A 21,325-nucleotide genomic window follows, 5' to 3' on the forward strand; every position below is an offset into this window, starting at 1 on the left:
GGAGGCGCAACACAGTCAGCATGGCTAGAAGCCATGGATAACCTTATGCTCCATTAATATTCCTCCTTTTTAGGCCTTCCAAGTTGGGGGCCACCATTACCTCTTGTGGGAGCAAATTCCACAGTATAACTACGTGGTGTGTGAAAAAAGCCTTTCCTTTTATCTGTTCTGAATTTTCCAACATCCAACTTCATTTTATGTCCCCAAGTTCTAGCAATATATGAGTGGGAGAAAAATGTCTCCCTGTCCATTTTCTCCATGCCATGAATAATTCTACACACGTCTGTCATGCCCCATCTTAACTCTCCTATTCTCTAAGCAGAAAAGGGCAACCAAATGTTCAATGGGTTGGAGCACCTCCCCCATGAGAAAAGGTTGCAACAAGGCCCCCAAAACCCAGCCGATGGGCTAGAATTTCAGCATTCTCTCAACTTTTTTTCTTTAAACCCACATTTCTAGTCCTCATGATGTGGCTCCCAGAAGGGCATGAAAGGATGTGGGCAATACATAATTATGCAATGCCTACCAAAGCTAGAGGAGGCTGTAAAGAGGACTTTACGGTCAGATGCAACCTAGCTCCTTGCTCTAACCCACTGCAGAAGAAGAAGAAGAAACCAAATAATAAAGGCGGAGCACATAATTAGGAATGACTGCAGCTCAACTACCCTTGACGCATAATCTTCCACTGCCTTGCCCCTACTAAGCACAAAATATGCAGGCTCAACTATGGTCTTGACATCCCCATTTGCCCCTGGGCTGACTTCCAAACGCTTCTTGGGTTACCTTGGAGGATGGGACTGGATGTAAGTTATGGAGAGAAGTCCCTGCAGACAACCGCAAAGCGGCATTCGTGGCCCCCTAAGTACGTGCAGACCTTTTGACCAAAAAGGCTGCTTGTGGGATTATAAACATCCTGACAAGCGTATAATCTCCAGTGTAAACAGCGTTGGGAGTTGTAAACATATCCTAAAGGACGATCAGTTAACAGCCTCTCTCCCCCCAACCCAAAGCAGCTAAAACACAATAGGCGCCATCCACTAGGCACATCTTAAGAGCAAGCCTGGTGGGAGTGGAATGAGAGATTTGGAAGATGTGCAACTCCATGCCTCATTGGTTAAGCTGTGTGCAGGCTGCAATTCCACAGAATACAGTGGTACCTCGGTTACAGACGCTTCAGGTTACAGACTCCGCTAACCCAGAAATAGTAACTTTGCTTCAGGATGAGAATAGAAATTGTGCGGCGGTGGCAGTGGGAGGCCTCATTAGCTAAAGTGGTACCTCAGGTTAAGAACAGTTTCAGGTTAAGAACAGACCTCCAGAATGAATTAAGTTCTTAACCTGAGGTACCACTGCAGTAGGAAAAGTGCAGAATGTGGTACTGGGCACAGAATACAGCTTTTTCTTTCCTTTTTTGTTTGTTAAAAGGAAGGAGGGGGAAAATCCACCCATTGCTACAATTGGCTATTAAACTGTTCTTTGTTTTATAGTCTTAGAAACAACATAGCAAGGATTTGCTATACACTTTGGATTGGATCCAGATAAATTAGTCATGACTTAAAGCCACTGATTTCAGTGGGAACAAGTTCAACTACAGACTCGCCAACACTTCTGCTTGTCCTAAGCTTGAAAGCCAAGTACAAGAGGCTTTCTGCTTGACCCACACTTTCAAGGTCCCCTTGCCCCGCTCCTTTCCCAGGGGAAACTTGCTCTTTAGCTCAAAACACACAACAATCCACAGAAATCTCAATTGCTGTTTGTGCCAATTGAGCACTAAAGAGCAGTTTTCCCTGGGGCAAAGCAGCAGGGACAAGAGGAAGCATGAATAAACCCCAAATTAGTCTAGACTGAAGCCATTAAATACAAATATACTGGCCTCTCAGATAAACTTTGGTCCATTAATTTCAATGGGTCTAAGTCTGAGTACAACATAGTTGGTCAGATGCAACCTGCTGTGTCTGAAAGCTGAGGGAGCAAGAAGTATTTGGGGGCAGGGCGGAAGACACCTGCTATCCTTTGGAGATGTTACTATTGATGAATCATAGAGAAAATTAATATCCAAGAATCAACTAAGAAATTAACAGAAGATGGAGGAAGAAGCAGGCTCTGAATTGGGTCTTTCAAGTGTCACATAGCTCTGTTCTGTTTTGTTGCAACCAGCGCTAACACAGCTACCCATCTGGAACCAGTCAACTTACCCAGAAGATCCAATGCTTTTACACACAGCAAGGAGAGGCCTCTTCTCAGCAAAGTTATCACTCTTCTGAGGACCTGAATAGAGTAAAACAAAAACAAAACAAAAATCCAAAATGACTTCTTCATTCGAATAGTATTTTGGTTTTACATTTTTTTTTTTTTGCCAGTGCTTGAAATAGAGGCCTGTCCTCTGGCTTCACCAGTCACAATACCTGCATACACAACAGTAGGTACCTCCAGATGGTCACTTTTGTTGTGGGAGAGATTCAAGGGCATACCGGAATTTTATGTCTGCACAGTTAAAGTGGATTAAATGGTTCTTGTCACCCAAATCAAAACATTTTTTTGCGGTTTGGAAAGCAACGAGCAAATGGTTCAAAAAGTGTGGAATGAACAAATGGTTAGCGGGAAGACGTGTAAAACACCCCACAAGCAAATCAGGACAGATGCAGGCCGAATGCTCTGTTTCATATTTTCTAAACAAATCTGAACTAATGTTCAAGGAAGGGCCCTCCAGGAGCCCTCTTCATTGTGCGTTCCTGACGATTTGTGCTCCTGATAGCTTCAGGGCAGTTATATACGATCCTGCTTTCAATACAATTTGCAGATGCAAAAGTTTCAGGATGGACATACTGCTTCCATTCAAATGAGTGCATGTCTCACTCATTTGAAAACCTGTAACTTTTCATAGCACAAATGTCCCGGGCAATGGTGCTATCTGTTCCTCTTTTTGTTACACTTTAGCACAATAATACCTCTCCAGAAACCAATAATACAGTAACACTGAGGAAGTGTAACAGAACAACTAATAAAGCAAAATTACGTGGGGATGGCCCAGTATAGAGCCACCATTAATGCACTATTATTGTGCCAATGATGTGCTGCAGAACACACCAACCCAAAAAAAAAACAGTCTGGAAAGGTTCATAGTCTAACCATCCTGTAAACAAATCAGGATAAATGCCGTATAAACCAGTTGCCTGAAAGAACTCAATGTCCATCACAATGCAAGATCAACGTGACTATGAAGCAGGGAGGAAGGCACCTGCAAAGATAGTTTGCAATATTTGCAAAGATCCAACAATGGGCCACTTAAAGAAACTCAATTGACTATAGTGCAGAATGTTCTGTTCCCTATTCAGAAATTAAATAACCAAGGAACAACAAAATGAACAACCCTGTTCTAAAAAGTGAACTGCGGGGCCTTTAACAGTTGGTTTTGCCTCTCATTAGAATCCAGGTTATTTGATCAACAGAAAGTATTGTTGAAAAGCCATTCCATCAAAGCTTAATTCACAGTTTAACTGTGTACTTCTAAATGCATTAATCTGAAATAATCTGAAAGAGAAAAACCATTAACACAGGCAAACAGATTTTTCACTCAACAGTCCTCAAGAAGATTAAAGAGAATGGGTACAAATTTAAGTGCATAAAAGGTTTACCAATCATCTATGGAACTTCCCCTTCCTAATTATGTCTTGGTTTATTCTGCGTTTAATGACTCACAGACAGTTTCACCATCAACAGAGCCTTCTGCGAGTCACATTTGCATTATTTCAACCAACCTGTTGATAAACATTTAAAGCTCTTTTTAAAAACAATATAAAAAACAGCCACTTGCAACAGACCAGTTGCTTCAAATATTCTGTATACCAGAAAGAATCATCTTACAGAACAGAATATGGAAGAAATGTTAACATGGGCTACAACAGGCTTCTAATTAGACCTCTTCTAATACCAAGCTCAACAGTAAGATTTCAGGGCCTCTGAAACCAGCATGCTTGGGTGTCTGGGACTGGCAGAGCTCTGTAGAGCGTAGGGCAGAGGCAAGGGGGGTGGAGGTGGACCCAGGAGCAGGAGCCAGATATGTATGGGGTTCTGTGACACCCACAAGGCAGGAGCCAGGGCTGGAGGAAGGGGAAGAGTCTGAGCAGTCAGTGGCAGAGGAGGGGGAACAGGACATGTCAGAAGTGGAATGAGAGGCTGTTCAGGCAAAGGGCGGGCAAGCCGAAACTCCGACCTCCCATGCCCCACTGTCTCCTAGAACTAAAAGGGGCTTGAAGAGGCAAGCACAGTGGCAATTTCCATATAGGAGAAGTCTCAGGTTGTGTAAGCACACTCCATCTGACGAGGGTACATAAGCCCAGGATGTGTGTGGCCCCTCTGTCGCTTCAACTGCTCTCCCAGGCACCAACCTGGAAAAGTTAATGCCAGCAACACAGTCGCAAGAAGTGTGTGTGTGTGTGTGTGTGTGTGTGTGTGTGTGTGTGTGCATATTCTGTGCACCTTAGCAGCTGCTGTAAATGCATGCTTTTGTCAATAAAGAATTTAACTGCTGACCGTTGTCCTCGACTGAGTGGACGCAGGACATCAGGCAAACCCCAAGATTTGCAAAAGAACAACCCAAGAATTGAGCATGCTCCGTGGACACCAGGAGCCACATAAGGTTGACTCCAAGTTGCAGGTGGGGAATAAAACCAAAGAGGGGAAGAGGGAATCAAGACCTTCTGAAAACATTTCTAATTCACCAAGTGTCTTTAGAAAATTAATCTGATTCAGTATTGGTCATTTGTTCTGCATATTATTAGTTCATACATTTATGATGTTTTAACTATTTTCTTGTTCACCATCTTGATTACATTATATATGTGTGTGTGTTTGTGTGTGTGTGGTTTATAAATACTCTCATAAATAAATATAACCGAATCATGGAGCATAAATGTTTGAATTTTGAGGAATAAAAAGGCACCAGCAACCAAATGCTAAATCTATTTTAAAACAGACCCCCCCCCCCCAAAAAAAAACCATGTTTTAGGTGGCATGTGAGACTGAACTCTCACATTTTGGAGACAGTAAAATTCAACAAAAACCACATATTCAGCTTCAACAATAGATTTCAACAAATGTAGGTTTTTATTACTACAGGCGTCCGCCCACTGATGCGGGGGTTACAGAACCTACTTAATTACGCCACAGCAAACAGAAAGGTGAATAATGTAGCTCTGGGCAGAATACGAACTGTGGCAGAAATGAAACAGTGCTGCATGAGCAAATGAAGGGCGAAATGAAAATGATGCCTTCTTACATTCCTCAGTGGGAGGTGGGTAGGATTAAATTCTTCTCAGTTATGGGTGGATTACATGGTTTCTTTGCTTGCTTTTGTGTGTGTGTGTGTGTGTGTGTTTGCTTCATATGTGCAACTTGCCACGCTACACCTGCCCTGTGCAACATGTTTAACAAAATGGCAAAAGACAGTATGGGGGAGGGGTCCTCTCTCTCTCTCTTAAGCCCACAGCTCGGCAAATCCATCAAATCAAAAACTACCGAAATCCCGCTGCAAAGGCCTCTCTCTTAAACTCCTTTATTTCAAATCCTTTTAATTCTGTCATAACACTGTTGCATTTGATAGAATTTAACCCTCAACCCCCCGCCCCACACCCCCACACAAAAAAAGCAAAAGCTGAAGATCCCGATAAACCACACAATTAAAGTAATGAAATCTGTCTCCCCTGCCAATGAGGCGCCATCTCCTCCGCAATCCTGTTTAGAGGAATTTCGGGGTTTTTATATAAAAAGAAAGAAAATGGGAAAGGGGGGGGGGTCTGTCATCATCCAGCCTATCTGAAACAAAGAAAAAACATAATGAAAGTTTCCATTAAGCAGAGGGAATTTCACAAGCTGTGTCAGACTGAGCCATTGTCAATTAAAAAAGAAAAAGGCATGCATACAAAAGACAACCCAACGCTCAAAGCCTTGCCAAGAGTAGTGAAAAGGCATTTTCACACAGTTGGTTTGGCTTGGTACCTGCCTGGTCTACACATACAGTAACATGGAGGTGGGAACTGAGTGAACAGGGGACTTTGCCAATTTGAATCAGTGGTACAAGTTAATATACAACCTGGCATCCTCCAGCTATTTTGGACTACAACGCCAATTGTGCTGGCTGGGGGTCAATGGGTGTTGTAGTCCAAAACAGCCGGATGGCACCAGGTCAGCAAAGGCTGCTACAACACTTTTCTCCCAGGTAGGGATGTAAGAGGGCATCATTTTCCTTTCTGCTCTGGGTTTGTTGCATGCAGTGCTGTTTCCATTCCACTGCTGTTTGTCTTCCACCAAAAATGGCATTATTTGTCTCACTGTCCACAGTCACAAAATTACAAAACTTAGAAAGTTGATTACATAAACGATGCAAGTTACATGGTCCTTACATTATTTCACCCCATTCATTTCATTGCAAAAGAATCTCAATGTGTGTTTGTGTGTGTAATCAGTTACATTTTGTTTGGGCTAACAGCAACAACAGTGAATACTGATCATATGATTTCTGAACCATGGCATTAACCATTTTTGCTGCTGCTTCTGAATTCTCTGACATCCTTTCTCCCACCTCTACTTGCTTGTAGGACAGATGCACCTCCACTGTTGCCTACTGCTGAGACCAGCACATGTTGCTGTTTGCTGTTTTACGGCTTAAGTGGCTCTCAACTTGATTCTTAACCCTTATCCTAATAAATAGCTTCAGAGAACTTATAAAAAAACTACATTTACTGAAATCTATTGTTGAAGCCGAATGTGTGAATCTATCACCAAACAATTTCACAGAGGTTGTCCCCAATTCTAGTCTTGTGAGGGAAATAAAGGGGGGGTGCAGAGCATCCCCTTATATTGAAAGACAAAAGAGGGGGAACCAATCTCAGGATGCTGAAGGAAGAGGAATGCACTTTTAACTAATACCCAACATATTTCCGACACGATAAAAAGTGCATTCCTCTTTCTTCAACCTCTTGAGGTTGGTCCTTCTATCCCTTTTTCGCCTTTTCCATTGGACCCATCCCGTGTGTGTTTGCGCACGCGCATGCACACTTTCCTTTAATCAAACATGTCAGTTATTCCTTAATAGCAGCAAGAGGAATTTGCTCCAGCCCCTAAGTTCTTAACTTAGTATTAAAAGGAGGTAAAGTTTGGTGGTTACAGTTGAGTAAAGCAAGACTGCATTTAACCATCTTTAAAGACTGCCACCTGAGGGGTCCAACCCGGCCAACAAAGGCCTTCATAAAACATGGAACCCATTAGAACTTTTGTCCAGATTTTAATATGTAGCTCTAAAAAGGTTTCAAGACCTGAGAGTTATGCTCTGTAATTTCTCTTCAATGTCTACACAGGACAGCTTTCATTCTACCACCATCAAACCAGAAACATGTCACTATAATAACCAAGACCTGCCTCGCCCCATCTGTAGGCTGCTTAAAAGCTGCTACCATTTTTGGGTCACCTTCTAAGTTAAGCTTTGCATAGTACGCCTGCTAAAGAATTACTTTTGTATTAAGAGACTGGCAAGCCGAACAGCCACCCAAGACGCTTGACCACATACAAGTGTTTTAAACATCTGCCTTCCTTTACAGAGCAACCTAAATAATTATTATTACTTTATTTAACACAGACAAACACACTAAGTCAGCCCTTTAGGTTGCCTTATTTTCTTTTCTTTTTTTTAAAGCAAAGGCACAGATGTGAGCAATGCAGAATTCTGTGTAATTTGGAATAAAATCCAAGGCCAGGCAAGATGTTTCACTTCACACCATTATTCAGAGTTGGAAGAGCAACTACAAGGCTCATTTCTGCCTCCTATTTTCATGTGCTTTCTTTCAGTGGCAAGATGTTTGCAGGATATGATAGGGTAATTTGCAATTGGAGTAAAGCAGCAGTACTTTCATGTAGCAAAAATTGCAATGAGCAGAATCATTGATATTTTAGGGCTGTTCCCTGAATAAAAACATATTGGTCAGGTCGTCACATGGGTTGCCAACTTTTTATCTGTGTTGTAGATATTACTGCTCATTTTTGTGATACACAAATGGTGCAAGAAGACTTGGTCTATTTATTTGAATAATTTATTATTATTATTATGATACTTGTTATTAAACCCAATTAAAAAGTTATTTTAAAAGAGTCCACTGACCAGCGGTTGCAGTTAGGAAATTTTAGACTCTGTTCTTAATGGCCTTATGCAGGTCTTACGCTTTTTAAATGGCAATGTGCATTACTTAACTTGCTTGAAAACAGGTTAAGCCGGCCCTGTTGCATTTGCAGTGCCTCTATCTCAACCTTGCAAGTGAGGCCCTGGAGCCCTGCCCCAAAGTCCCGACCTGACGCCACCGCTGTCCTCCGCTACTAGATAAATTTGAAAGCCATGGGACTGGACTATCAGACTTCAAGGGGGTCGTCCTTAGTTTCAAATCCAGGGAAACACAAGCACACACAAACACAGGCACACGTTGCTATAGAACCTGCTCAATCAGATACACCCAGGTATCTTTCCCAAACCGAAGGCACAGAATAATTCACCCAAACAACAGCGGCTTTATGCTCCTAAGAGCACGGCGCAGCTAAGGAACCCAACATCAAAAGGATTACGGAGCTTTAGCAACACAGCTGACAAACTATTAAGCTACAATGTTGAAACAGCCACAGAGTTAAAAGCCTGAGCTTTTCCTTTCACACCTGGGAACCAAGTGGCCTATCTCAGGGTACGATCTCTTTCAAGGAACATGCCAAGTCTATCCACCAGCAGCCCCTACTACATCCAGCCACCTAAAAAAAAATATTTGAAAAAAAAGCTCCCCAGTAAAATGGTGTTTCAGCACTGCTGATGGCTATCACTCCTTCTTTACAAAAATCTCTTTTATTCCTCTCCCAATCCTGGTTCATACATTGGCTATCCTGGGCCTCCTATTACAGGCTTTACTTTCATCTAATTCCAGATACGGGTCAATAATGCATCTGGTTGCTTTTAATCAAGCACTGTGCTCTCTAACTAAGCTATGTAAAAAGAAACCAAAATACAGTGGTACCTCGGGTTACAGACGCTTCAGGTTACAGACTCCGCTAACCCAGAAATAGTACCTCAGGTTAAGAACTTTTCTTCAGGATGAGAACAGAAATTGCACAGTGGCGGCAGTGGGAGGCCCCATTAGCTAAAGTGGTACCTCAGGTTAAGATCAGTTTCAGGTTAAGAACAGACCTCCAGAACGAATTGAGTTCTTAATCCGAGGTACCACTGTATGTTTCAATAAATAATCTAAATGATTATGAACTGATCTGAATTGTTCTCGTATATTATAGAAAAGAGTACAGCAAAATATCAAACCACACAGAGAAAGATGCCAGCACCACCAAGCGAAAACTGATTTGCCAGCTTTTCATTGTTACAATACAGGCTAGAAACTTGATTTTGAATCAAAGCAGAGGTTCTTGGGCTGCTGAGGTCAGTACTCAACAGCAGATTCACAATTTGTGGAGCACATGGTATTGTCTAAGCAAACGAAAAATGGCAACTCTGTCCCGGATTCAGGTTGTTAGTTCACAGCCCCAGCCGGTCACTGAAGCACCTGCCTGATGGCCAAAGTAGATGCAACAGCCACCGCCATGTTTGTGTAATCACATGCTTGTTTTGCTGACATACAATGTGGTGCCCTCCAGATGCTGCTCAACTCCAACTCCCATCATCCCTGGCCATTGATCACATATGCTAGGCTAGTTGGAGTCCAACAACTTTGGGAGGCCTCTACATTAGCTACTGTTGAATTAGTCCAGTGGTTTTCAACCAGTGTGCTTTGGTACACTGGATGCCACGGGCAACACTGGTCTCTGTCCGTCTTTCCTTTCCTCCCTCCTCTGATGCCCTCTCGCATCTTTGCCTCCCAAAGGCTTGCACAGATGTTTGTTGCAGCAGCCCTGGCTACAAGGTCCACAGGCAAATTGTGCCCCTGGAGCTGTCTATGGGGTACTGGCTGCCAGGAGCTGATCTGGCCTCAGAGTAAGCAAGCAAGCAGGTGAGGGAGCCCAGGCAGCCAGCCCTGTTGAGAATGGACAGACAAGTCCCCATGGGGCAGTGTGAGGAGACACCTCTCTTTGGGGCTGGGGGAGGGGCAGCTCAGAGACCAGAGGGGGGAGGAGAGAAGACTGAGGGAGGGTGTTCGAAAAAAGGTGAGAGGCTGCCAGCTCTGCAGGTAAGGGGTGACATAACTGGGCTCCTGAGCCCCACATGGGTGCCACAGAAAGAATTTAGTTGGTCAAGGGAGCCATGGACTCAAAAAGGTTGAAAACCTCTGAATTAGGCTTTGGATACTTGGCAGAACATGGTGTTAATAGGTTACATTGTTGGTTACCTTGGTGGGAGAGGGAAAGAGATCTGAGTTTAGCATCCAAATTTCACCCTTCCCGCTCCCTCCGTTCCCACCCCACAGTCAGTTGCCCAAAATCTTTTGCCCATCCCAGACACTAGAAATAGGCTAGACCAAGAGAAAAGCAGAGGAATGAATCACAGGGACTGAAAGTCAGGGAAGGTGGAGGGTTCAGCTCACCCTGCATCAAAAACCACAGGTGTCACTCTTGCAGGGTCAGGTGAATGGCAAAACAAAAAGGGATGCTCACATTCCATTGACAGAATGTGTGAACATTTGGACAAGCAACTAGGATGATTAGAAGAGATCAAGGTGGGAGGGTTAATACACAGGATTTTGTACTTACTAATCTGTGGTGATGGCAGAACCCGAGCAGCTCGGACAGGGCCGTGTCGGATGGAGTAAAGTTCCTGAGCCTCGCCGCTGATCTGTGTAACAGAATAAATAAGCACAGACACCTTAGCAAAGGCTTAAGTGTTGTCCCTTGCTTAGCATTCTAAAGCAACTTCAATGGTTTGTGTCAATAGTGTTTGCTTGATTTTTTTAAAAAAAGAAATCTCCAGAAAATTAAAATAATAGTTCTGATTCTCTTGTAATCTGGGGAAGGGGGAGAATTATTTATTTCTTCTATCACTTCCCCTGATGAAAAGCTCTTTCCACAACAACAGAGACTGCAACAACTGAAAAATCTGAGAGTCCAATACTGGCTTATGTGGGGCTATAGGTTTGGTTTTGTTCTTGTTTAATGATGTACTTTGTGTTATATTTTATGCTGTGAACCACCCTGACATCTACAGATGATAAATTTAATAAATAATAATGATCAGCCATTATTTTTGGCTTGCATGAAAAACTACTAGATTACAATGGCTACATGTTTGCTGTGGGATTAGAGGCATTATGGCATGTATATAGTCAAGTTATTATACTCAAGTAGACTCACTGAAATTAACAGGTGTAAGTTGGGCATGTCCACTGATTTCAATGGGTCTGAATATGATTAACACTGGATGCACACTGGATACAACTCAACTCCCCTGAATACCAGCGAGTGGAGGTCATGAGTAGGAGAACCTCCTACCTATGCTCATGTCCTGCTGAGGGAGCTTCCCATAAGCATCTGATGCACAACGGTAGGAAACAGAATGGTGGACTAGACAGGCTTTTGGCTTGATTGAGCAGGACTCTCCTTATGAGAAAGCTGGAGTCTCTTTCCCAGGCCCCACCGGCACTATATATTTAAAGCGGGTGGTGCTGTGGTCTAAAGCACTGAACCTCTTGGGCTTGCCGATCAGAAGGTTGGCGGTTCAAATCCCTGCAATGGGGTGAGCTGCCATTGCTCTGTCCCAGCTCCTGCCAACCTATCAGTTTGAAAGCACGCCAGTGCAAGTAGATAAATAGGTACCGTTGCAGCGGGAAGGTAAGCAGCATTTTTGTGCAGTCTGGTTTCTGTCACGGTGTTCCATTGTGCCAGAAGCGGTTTAGTCATGCTGGCCACATGACCCAGAAAGCTGTCTGTGGACAAACACTGGCTCCCTCGACCTGAAAGCGAGATGAGGGCTGCAACCCCATAGTCGCCTTTGACTGGACTTAACCATCCAGGGGTCCTTTATCTTTACCTTTACCTTATATTTAAAGCAGATGTATTCCCCTCATAAAGCTCCAGTTCCAGCACCCTTAACAAACTACAGTTCCCAGGATTCTTTGGGATGTTTAAAGTGCTACGATACTGTTTTACATATATCGTGCCATTGTCTGGAGAATGTAAGGAGCAGCAGGAGCCTCTCCCGCTGCTCAGATGAGGCCAAGGCTGTTTTGTTTTTCCTTCTCTAAACCGCAGGATAAAGGAGCGTTCCAAAAAAAAAGGGAACTGCCAAGGGCGCTCACACCTAATAAGCAGATCTGAGGACCTCTGCTTTAATTAATTTGGTCATTAATGGAATCCTAGAAGAGATCAGTTCAGGGTTAGTCGAGGGATAATTCTTCCAGACTTCCTGTAAGCGGCTCATCAGAACTGTTTGGTAATGGATCCGATACGGAATGTCAAACATTCTGGGAAAACGGCAAACATTACGAAGCAATGTGCCAAATCAAAAAGAACTTAAAACAGATGTAATGAAGCTAAACCTCTTAAAGCCAACAACATGCTGACATAGAGAGAACCCCAGAATAAATTTGGCAAAGCAAGCAGCATACAATGTCAGGAACCAGGTGGAGGCTGAGTGAAAGGGGTTACAAATCCAGAAATACTAAGCTGCAAGTCCATACAAACTTCTAAAAATGTTTCTAAAAACTCATGGAGGATACAACGATCAAGGGCTACTAGCCATGACAGCAATGTTCTACCTTCACTGTCAGAGGAAGTATGAGAAGGTCTCTTCTCATGTTCTTAATAATTACATATGCACCAACCTTAAGCAGAGCTAACCTTAACCCAGGTTCCTTCTTGATGACAGTTTTCAGAGCAAACAACTCATATGCAAAGCAGAGAACTCTTTGCCCTGGCTTCTGACACTTGAGGTGTATATTTTAAAGACCCACCTTACTTTTGTGGTTGTAAGTCGTTTTAAACTGTTTTTAATATTATGTTTTAATGTTGCAACCTGCCACTAACCTAAGGAGCTCTAGACAATCATGCAGGAAGGAGGGAAAAACAAAATGGCTACTGGATCCCCAGTTCCCAAACTTGCCAAAGCTTCAGAGACTCCCAGATGGAGTTTGTAAAGAAACGTAATTAGAAGAACAGACGAGGGGAGGGGGGCACTTTAAATTGTTCAAAAAGCACCTGTGGCAAAACAGAAACCTGCTCATCATGGCTACCATTTTGGACACATTCCACCTAAGTGGCGAATCCCCGGTGGAAACTCCTTTATAAGCATCTACACGCAGAAACACTCCTTTGCCTCTCAAAAAGCCAAGGACATTCTGAGACAGGTTTTAAGAATGAGATATGAGGGCTTAAAAGCAGCCTCAGGTGTTCCTTGCCACAGAAGGGCAAGCTGACAGCCATCACTGCAGGCAGGGGACTTGCCAGCTCCGGCTACATGAGGAACAAAGTCACTGGTCCATTGACTTTAAAAACACAAGAGGCCTGCATCTGAGGCGCAAGGAGCCCGTTTGTCAAACCTAAGTGCAGCATCACACCCACCCCATCTGCGAGAGAGAGAGAAAGACAGAGGGAGCTGAAGTTGTGCCTTCTGTCCCTTTCCCAGTTGCAGCCGGTATTTTAAGCAGGAGGAAAAGAAGACGACGAAGAAAAAAAGAAACACTTCATTTGAATCAATGTCTTAATTCCTGATGACAGGCTTTGTTGTCTGGAAGCATACCAGTTTGAATCCATAACAAACAAACACAAAATAGGATATTATTCCCCTTACTGTGCGAACAAATATTTTCCGACCGTAGAAAATAACTTACATATGGGGAGGGAGGGAAGAGAAAGAGAAATATAAATAAATAAAAGATGAAGAAGAAAGGCGTGACAACCCAGAAGAGAAATCAAAACTGGGAATTCAAGCGCTGGTACAGAAACAGACAAAACACGATTTTGCTTGTACCGAGGAAAATGTTGGCTTCTGAATCCTCCAGGATAATGTCAAGTGTGCTCTAAAATATTAAAGTACGCTTCTCCCCTACCCCCAAAGCAGAACTGTTAGAACTATAGTTTACCCCACACAGAGCTACACTTCCCAGCGCCCTTAGGAAACTACAGTTCCAAATATTCAGCTTCTCCTGCCTCAGGTTGGTGCTATAGGGGCCCATTTCAACATTACAGCTTCAGCACAGAGGGTGTCAAGATGGGTTTCCTTTGGGATATGCCCCACTCAGCAGTCAGAATGTTTTAGCATTCTTGGGGCTTCCTATCACAGTCGCCATATCCAACCTCCCGTCTCCAGCGGCAGCAATTCCTAAAAGCAATCATTCATTCATTGGCTTGCATTATTGACAGGGAGCCTTCTAGGGAGAGCCATCGCAAGGCAACGGGCAATGCAAACGTAAAGTCAATAGGATGAAAAGTTACAAACGTCAATAGGATTTAAAAGACCCCCAAAAAGAAGAAGAAAAACCAAACACAGAATGGAGCCAGCAGCAGATTAACTGAAGTCCCATAAAATCAGATGGCTTGACAACAAAAACCCTAGGGTTGGCCCAATACATTTTGCTGTGAGGTGAAAGGACAAACGTTACATCAAACAGCAGCGATGACAAGGCATCCTCCCCTCCACCAGAGGGCAGTATGCTAGCTTGGGAGGTGCAAGACACACACAGCTCTGTCTATTCCATGCCCCTCAGTACCTGCCTTATGCTGCCTAACAGTAGGGCCAGTCCTGTCTGTCCAACAAAGGGGTGGCTGGGTAAAGGGCAGGAAAGATGCTTTAATTTTTTTCAGTCAAAGAGCCATCCTCATTATTTCGGCAGGCAGGGTTTTAAAGGCGCCACCAAAAATTGTCGGAACCTCTGTGATGTCTTCAAAATGTTGGCAACCCTAATAATCCGAGTTGACAAGCGGCCGTTGTTTCTGTCCTTTTTTGCGCAACGGATGAAGTTCTGAGCCAGCTCCACATTTTAATATTCTTTGATTTCACTAACGCAAGACAACGACAAGGCGTTTGTTGTCTTAAAACTGAAGACTTTCTCCAGACATGTTGAAAAGAATGAAGCCTTTGGCTACGCATGTGAACAGCACAGCTTCAATGACCTGGGGCAGATGCAACACTGAGCCTGAGGGACTCTTGAACTCCTCCTGCCTGGCGTGCCTAAGAGTGAATCTCCTGTACTGCCCGCCCCCTGCAAAAAAAAAAAGGCACAGCACCACTGACGTTAACCACTAACGACATGCTCTGTCTTCCTGATTCAAATCTGCCCCCAGTTCAAATTCTACCCTCTCTGCACAGTAATCATATTATCCTACCTTACAGGGTTGTGGTAAGAACTGCCAAAATAATGTACATAAAGTACAGGGAATCTGTGGCCCTCCGGATGTCAATGGACTACAACTCCCATAATCCCCGACTACTGGCTTTGCTGGCTGCTGGGAGTCCAGTGACATCTGGAGAGCCACAGGTTCCCCTTCCCCAATGTGCATTTAGAAATCTGAACTCTCAGAGGAGCTCTAGAAAAGGTACGGAGAACTGCACAGTCCTCGTTTATTTCACCGCTCTCTCCCTGGGAAGAGCAAAGCAGCAGCAGCAAAGGGCACTATGCGAGGGTGCAAGAACCATGTGCACATTTTGCACTATGCTTTGGTTTACTAATGCAAGGCAACAGTAGGGTATTTGTTCCCTTAAAAACAGAGACTTTTGTGTGGAGTTGGGGGGTGGTAGTGGTTAGCTTTAACCACAGCTAACATTGGTGTCAGCGAATTCCTTAACCCCAGTTAAGTTGGAGATGGAGCAAAGTGAGTCCTGATGTTACACATGGACTGGCTCAATATACACAGACTTGGAGTGTGTGTGTGTGTTGCTTAATATTTACAGAAGCATAGGATCCCAACAACTTTTATAGAAAACGTTTTACCATGTTTCTCTGGTGATCTTATTTGTGTGCTCTATGAAACATCAACACTGCTAGGATGACATCTGGCTGTCTGCAGCTGAGAGATCTGCCATCTTGCAAGGCTTTTGGAGGACCAGAAACTCAAAGACTGCAGCCTTTAAGACATAATATACCTGTATGCTCCTGTGCCTTGATTTCAGCTGAATCCATTCAACAGGTTTCCACTTTTCCACACAAGAATAAAATCAAATAATAATGCCCACTTTTACCCCCAAATTGCCATGTACTTGGCACTGGACAGGGCAGTTCTGGGTTGCAAAGGACATAATAAATGCCTTCTGCCAGATTCAGGACCCTCAACACAACTTCTACATTCACTGATGCCTGAGCATACACACAAAGGCCACTGTTGAAGCCCATATTACAATACATTATATTGAGGAAGACATGGGGAACCTGTGGCCCTTAGATGTTTTGAACTACAACTCCCATTATCCTTGACCACTGTCCATGCTAGCTGATGGGACTGATGGGAACTGGAGTCCAACAACATCTGGAGAGCTGCAGGTACCCCATCCCTGAATTAGGTTATTGTATTACTATTATGGCTAGCCCAGCCTTATTTGTTTTTTAACATTGTTTGTTTTTTAATGTATCTTTTCTGTTTCATGATTTCTTTGGTAACAGTGCAATACAGTGGTACCTCGGGTTACATACGCTTCAGGTCACAGACACTTCAAGTTACAGACTCCGCTAACCCAGAAATAGTACCTTGGGTTAAGAACTTTGCTTCAGGATGAGAACAGAAATTGTGCTCCGGCAGCGCGGTGGCAGCTGGAGGCCCCATTAGCTAAAGTGATGCTTCAGGGGTAAGAACAGTTTCAGGTTAAGAATGGACCTCCGGAACAAATTAAGTACTTAACCTGTGGTACCACTGTACTTCCATAAGAGACAGTCACTTTGAACAGAAGCCCATTTGAAGGAGAAACCAGTTCCAAACGTTTTGCAGCTGGTGCTGCTGCTATGGCAGGATGGCGAGGGAAACACCACCAAAAGTTCTACTCAGAGTCGACCCACTGAAATTAATGAACTGAAGTTAGTCATGCCCATTACTCCCAACTGGATTACTCTGAGTAGGATTGGGACTGGATAAAAACTTGAACAACAGTGCGATCCCACATTTCACAATTCATAAGCCATACCCTGCACCACTTGGAATGATCTCATCCCATTTCCCTTCTTCAAAAATGCACCATTTTCTTTCTTTTTTATTTAAAGATGACTTTAAACATCCCCACCCACCTTTTCCCCTGCGGGTGGGGAGGGGGAAATGAAGGGAAAGTTGTTGAAATAAACAGCTTCCTCCCCCCCCCCTTTTTTTGTGCATCATAGATTAACACACCACACTTCAAAAAATAAAATAAATCTCCCGGGCTGTTTGCCGTGCCCAACCGTTACCAGAGCCCTTTGAAGCAAATCTAAATGGGATATTCCATTTGCAAGTAACACTTTGGTAGTCAAAAGATCTTACTCTGAGGGGGATTTAATGCAAAACCACTCAGACTGGAGAGAGACACACCATCAGAAAGGAGGGCCAAGAAGTGTTTCCAAGCCCATGTAACACCATTATGGAGGGTGTCGGCTTAGGAACTGTCATAAACACTTCATAATCACTCAGACACAAACCGGGTTGCCTGGAGCACATTAGTTTATTAAGTGCTGAATAGGTGTCCAGCAGAACAGAGAACTAAAGCACAACGCTATAGATAAAAGGGGGAAGTTTGCACGCACTATTAAGAGGCTTGGGGCATTGGGGGGCTTTTGGGGTGAGTGGGAGGGTTTCCAAATATAGAAATCTAAAAGGGAAGCACCTCTGTACAGTTACCATGAACAGATAATAAGACAAAACTCCTCATCTATAGATACCTAAAGTGTATCTTATCACAGGAAGGGGGCATGGATTACTTTGGTGGCTTTTAAATACTAATCAGGGGAACCCCAAGGCTTATTATCTGTAGGATAGTGATGCTGTCAGGATGGGCTTTGGTACAGAGGTCTGAGGTCCCTAACAACAGAATGAGCGAGAGGGATGGCAAAAACAGCAAGGCTTTTTAAAGTAAGTGAAATAATATGCACAACCAGCTAAAGCTGGGCCCCCCAATAAGGCCATTTAAGTCCAGAGTCCAAAACTGCCTAACTGTACCACCAATCACAATAGACTGGCATTCCTGAAATGGCTTCTACACCACTATTGACCTTCCTCCACAAAACACAGCTGCAGGATTATGTCCGACTCTCAAATCATGAGGCTTGATGGTGAAGATCAGAGAGGCTGGGCCATGTAAATCAATGGAAGGGGGGAAACCTGTGGTGCTCCAGGTGTTGTTGGACTCCCAGTTCCCATGGCATGGCCAATGGTCAGGGGTGATGTGAGTCCAACATCTGGAGTACCTTTGAAGTAAATTGACCCTAAATCCTAAAACACACTCTGTTGCGTGCAAGGGGTTTCCAAACGGACATGGGAAAGGTTGTTCTGAAGGTCGAACCTTTGCAGCCCATCAACTGGAAGAAACAGCTCCTGAACCAGGGACGGCTCGGAATTTATCAGGAGCTCCTCCAAGGGAAGACTGAGCACACATTGAACAAATGGTCCTGAAAAAGACAACTTGCCTGCCAGCTTCTCCTGCCAACACATAGCCATAAGGGAGCACATGGTGTATTCTGAGGCACACTCAGTGTGCACAGGGCAACTATCTGCCCTGGGTCTAGTAGGAAAACAGGAACACAGAAACCTCAGCAATGTGCAGAGGTTCTTTAGCTGGCAATGTGAAAAGGATTTTTTTGCTGCACTGTAAGGATGGGGAAGAAATCTGATTCAGTTTGCATTCAATGGTTAATCTACTTAAATTTCCACTTCCTGAAACTGAAATGTAGTCAACCTTTGAAGTTCTAACTTATCTGAGTTTTGCAATGCAGCTCTCCAGATAAATAACATGTAGAAAAATGCATACACCAGGGGAAAGTGTGCAGAAAAATGCATATATGAGTAAAAACAATACATTTTCTGTTGTGGGGGGGGTGGATCTTGCAAAAACAAAAACAACTATACATATAAGGAGAGATCGGCACTAAAATACTGAGGGTTTTCATTAGGACGTAAAAAACAAACAAAAAACCAGCCCATTGGTTTGCAAATGTACAGAGCTTAACTTAAGACTACAAAAATAAGAAACCAAGAGAAATAGAAATTGACAGATTCTGCCACCCTCCTGCAAAAGAAGCTTCTCCTCAAGTGCCAGCACATGACACAGAATCTGTTTAACATCATCCCTGCCTTCCCCCGTCTCTGTTGCAAACCATCTTCCAAAGTTTGCTGCCACCAAAGCTGCTGATGCAGCTCTCCTGTTCTTAGCTCGGTATCATAGCGACACCTAATGCTCATTCCCAAAAACATCACTCTTTGTGACAGCACAGCACTCAAAGGATATACAGACACACTCGTTCTTGTTTGACACACCTGACAAAATATTATGAAAAGCAGTAACTGATTGAAGAACATTAAAATAAAAAAATGAAAAACCTGCTGGGTTAATCCAGAGGCTTATTTTTTTTCCCTTTTACAAGTTTTTATTGATTTTTATACAAATGCAAATGCAAGAACCATTAAACACTTACCCAGCAGTACATATAACAGTGTTTGTTCTATGAACTGAATTTAGCCATTAGCTTACTCATTCAATGTTCACACATATTACTTAACATAACCTCTCCACTGAAAAGATTGAATGGTTGGTGTAAGAAGGTCTTGATTGTGGTCATTAACTTACGCTAAGTCACAAACGAACAACCAAACCCTAGACCAACCCCAACCTCTCTCACCACCAAAGGAACACAAGCGAATAGCAAAGAGAACCTGCGCAAGCAATGCTGACACAAAACCCCACAGGTACATTAAGCAAAATAGAAACATCGCCACCCAACCCCATCCCCACTCACTATTTCCCTCTCCACCTCTTTCCCCCTTTCCTTCCTAATGTAACACTAATGTCTCAACAAATGAAACTGATCTGTAGAAAATGTAACTTGAAAAAGAGACATTGCACATACCTTTGTAAACCAAGAAAACTTTGGGAAAAAAACTTTAAAAAAAACTTATGCTAAGGAAAGGGGTCTGTGTTTCTTGGGAGGTATCTCTTTTTATTATGCCTTTAATCCCTCTCCTATGTCTGGTGGCGCTGTGGGTTAAACCACAGAGCCTTGCTGATCAGAAGGTTCGAATCCCCATGACGGGGTGAGCTCCCATTGTTCGATCCCTGCTCCTGCCAACCTAGCAGTTCGAAAGCACATCAAAGTGCAAGTAGATAAATAGGTACCACTCCAGCGGGAAGGTAAACGGCGTTTCCGTGCAGTGCTCTGGTTCGCCAGAAGTGGCTTAGTCATGCTGGCCACATGACCCGGAAGCTGTACGCCGGCTCCCTCGGCCAGTAAAGCAAGATGAGCGCTGCAACCCCAGAGTCGTCCGCGACTGGACCTAATGGTCAGGGGTCCCTTTACCTTTACCCTTATGTCCGGTGAGATTCTCAGAAATTGCTGAAAATCCAAGATATAGCCAAGATATGTTCAGGGGTATTTCAGACTGGTCGTTCCATTGTTGAGCTATTGCTAATTTTGCTGCATTAAGAAAGAAGTCTACTAAGTTATGTGTGGTGCAAGCTGGACCCCAAGTCTATGTCTAAAGATGGTAGGACTAAGGCAGGATTTGTTGAAAGAGATTGGCTTGTAATTGCGGATTTAATGGGGAATACTTCATTCCAAAAGTTTTTAACATTCAGAGAACCTCCTTTAGTGCTTTTGCTTGGCTGGAGTGTGTTTCAGCTATGAACATGCCTCTTTGATTGCCTAGACAGTGAGGTGTGTATGTGTGTACACAAATCCCATGGCTCAGATAGGGCAGATTTGAGGGTAAACCATACACAGCACGGGTCTGCCCTTGTGGCTCGTTGGAAGTTGAAACTGCTTCACATGTACTATTACGTTGTCGTTTCTACGAGGATATACGTTTGACTTTTATTACACCTGTTTTGCAAAAGTCCAGGAAAGAATCGGAACACCATAGTTTAAAACTACTGCTAGAGGACAAGAATCCCAAGACTACATTAAATGTAGCTAAATTCTGTGCGTCTGCAATCAATCGCAGGAAGCAAGTGGTATTCCATAGTGACTAAACCCCTAAATGTTATTTACAGGTGGCACGCTAATAATTAATTTTAATTTTTATATTTAAATCCTTGTTATATTCATATTGTCTTTTGTATTTCTGATATATATTTTTATGATCTGTGATATTGTGTGTGTTGACGCTGGTCTGTGACCGTATTAATAAATTCATTCATTCATTCATTCATGGCTCAGATACAAAGCCTGTATCTTCTAGGAGCTGTGTGTTCAGTTTT

General features: G+C 43.4%; 1 protein-coding gene across 12 annotated transcripts in view; it reads right to left on the reverse strand.

Annotated features, from left to right (window-relative positions):
* BCAS3 (BCAS3 microtubule associated cell migration factor) overlaps positions 1 to 21,325 on the reverse strand; it is a 451,567-nt gene that overhangs the window by 419,772 nt on the left and 10,470 nt on the right. For all 12 annotated transcript variants that reach the window (XM_083587575.1, XM_083587565.1, XM_083587567.1 and 9 more), the window contains 2 exons: positions 10,723 to 10,804; positions 2,196 to 2,268 (listed from right to left, as the gene is read on the reverse strand). In XM_083587575.1, coding sequence (XP_083443701.1) covers positions 2,196 to 2,268; positions 10,723 to 10,804 — 155 coding nt within the window. The remainder of the gene's footprint in view (positions 1 to 2,195; positions 2,269 to 10,722; positions 10,805 to 21,325) is intronic.

This window comes from Podarcis filfolensis (genome assembly GCF_964270895.1).
Source record: "Podarcis filfolensis genome assembly, chromosome: 15".
NCBI lineage: Eukaryota > Metazoa > Chordata > Lepidosauria > Squamata > Lacertidae > Podarcis > Podarcis filfolensis.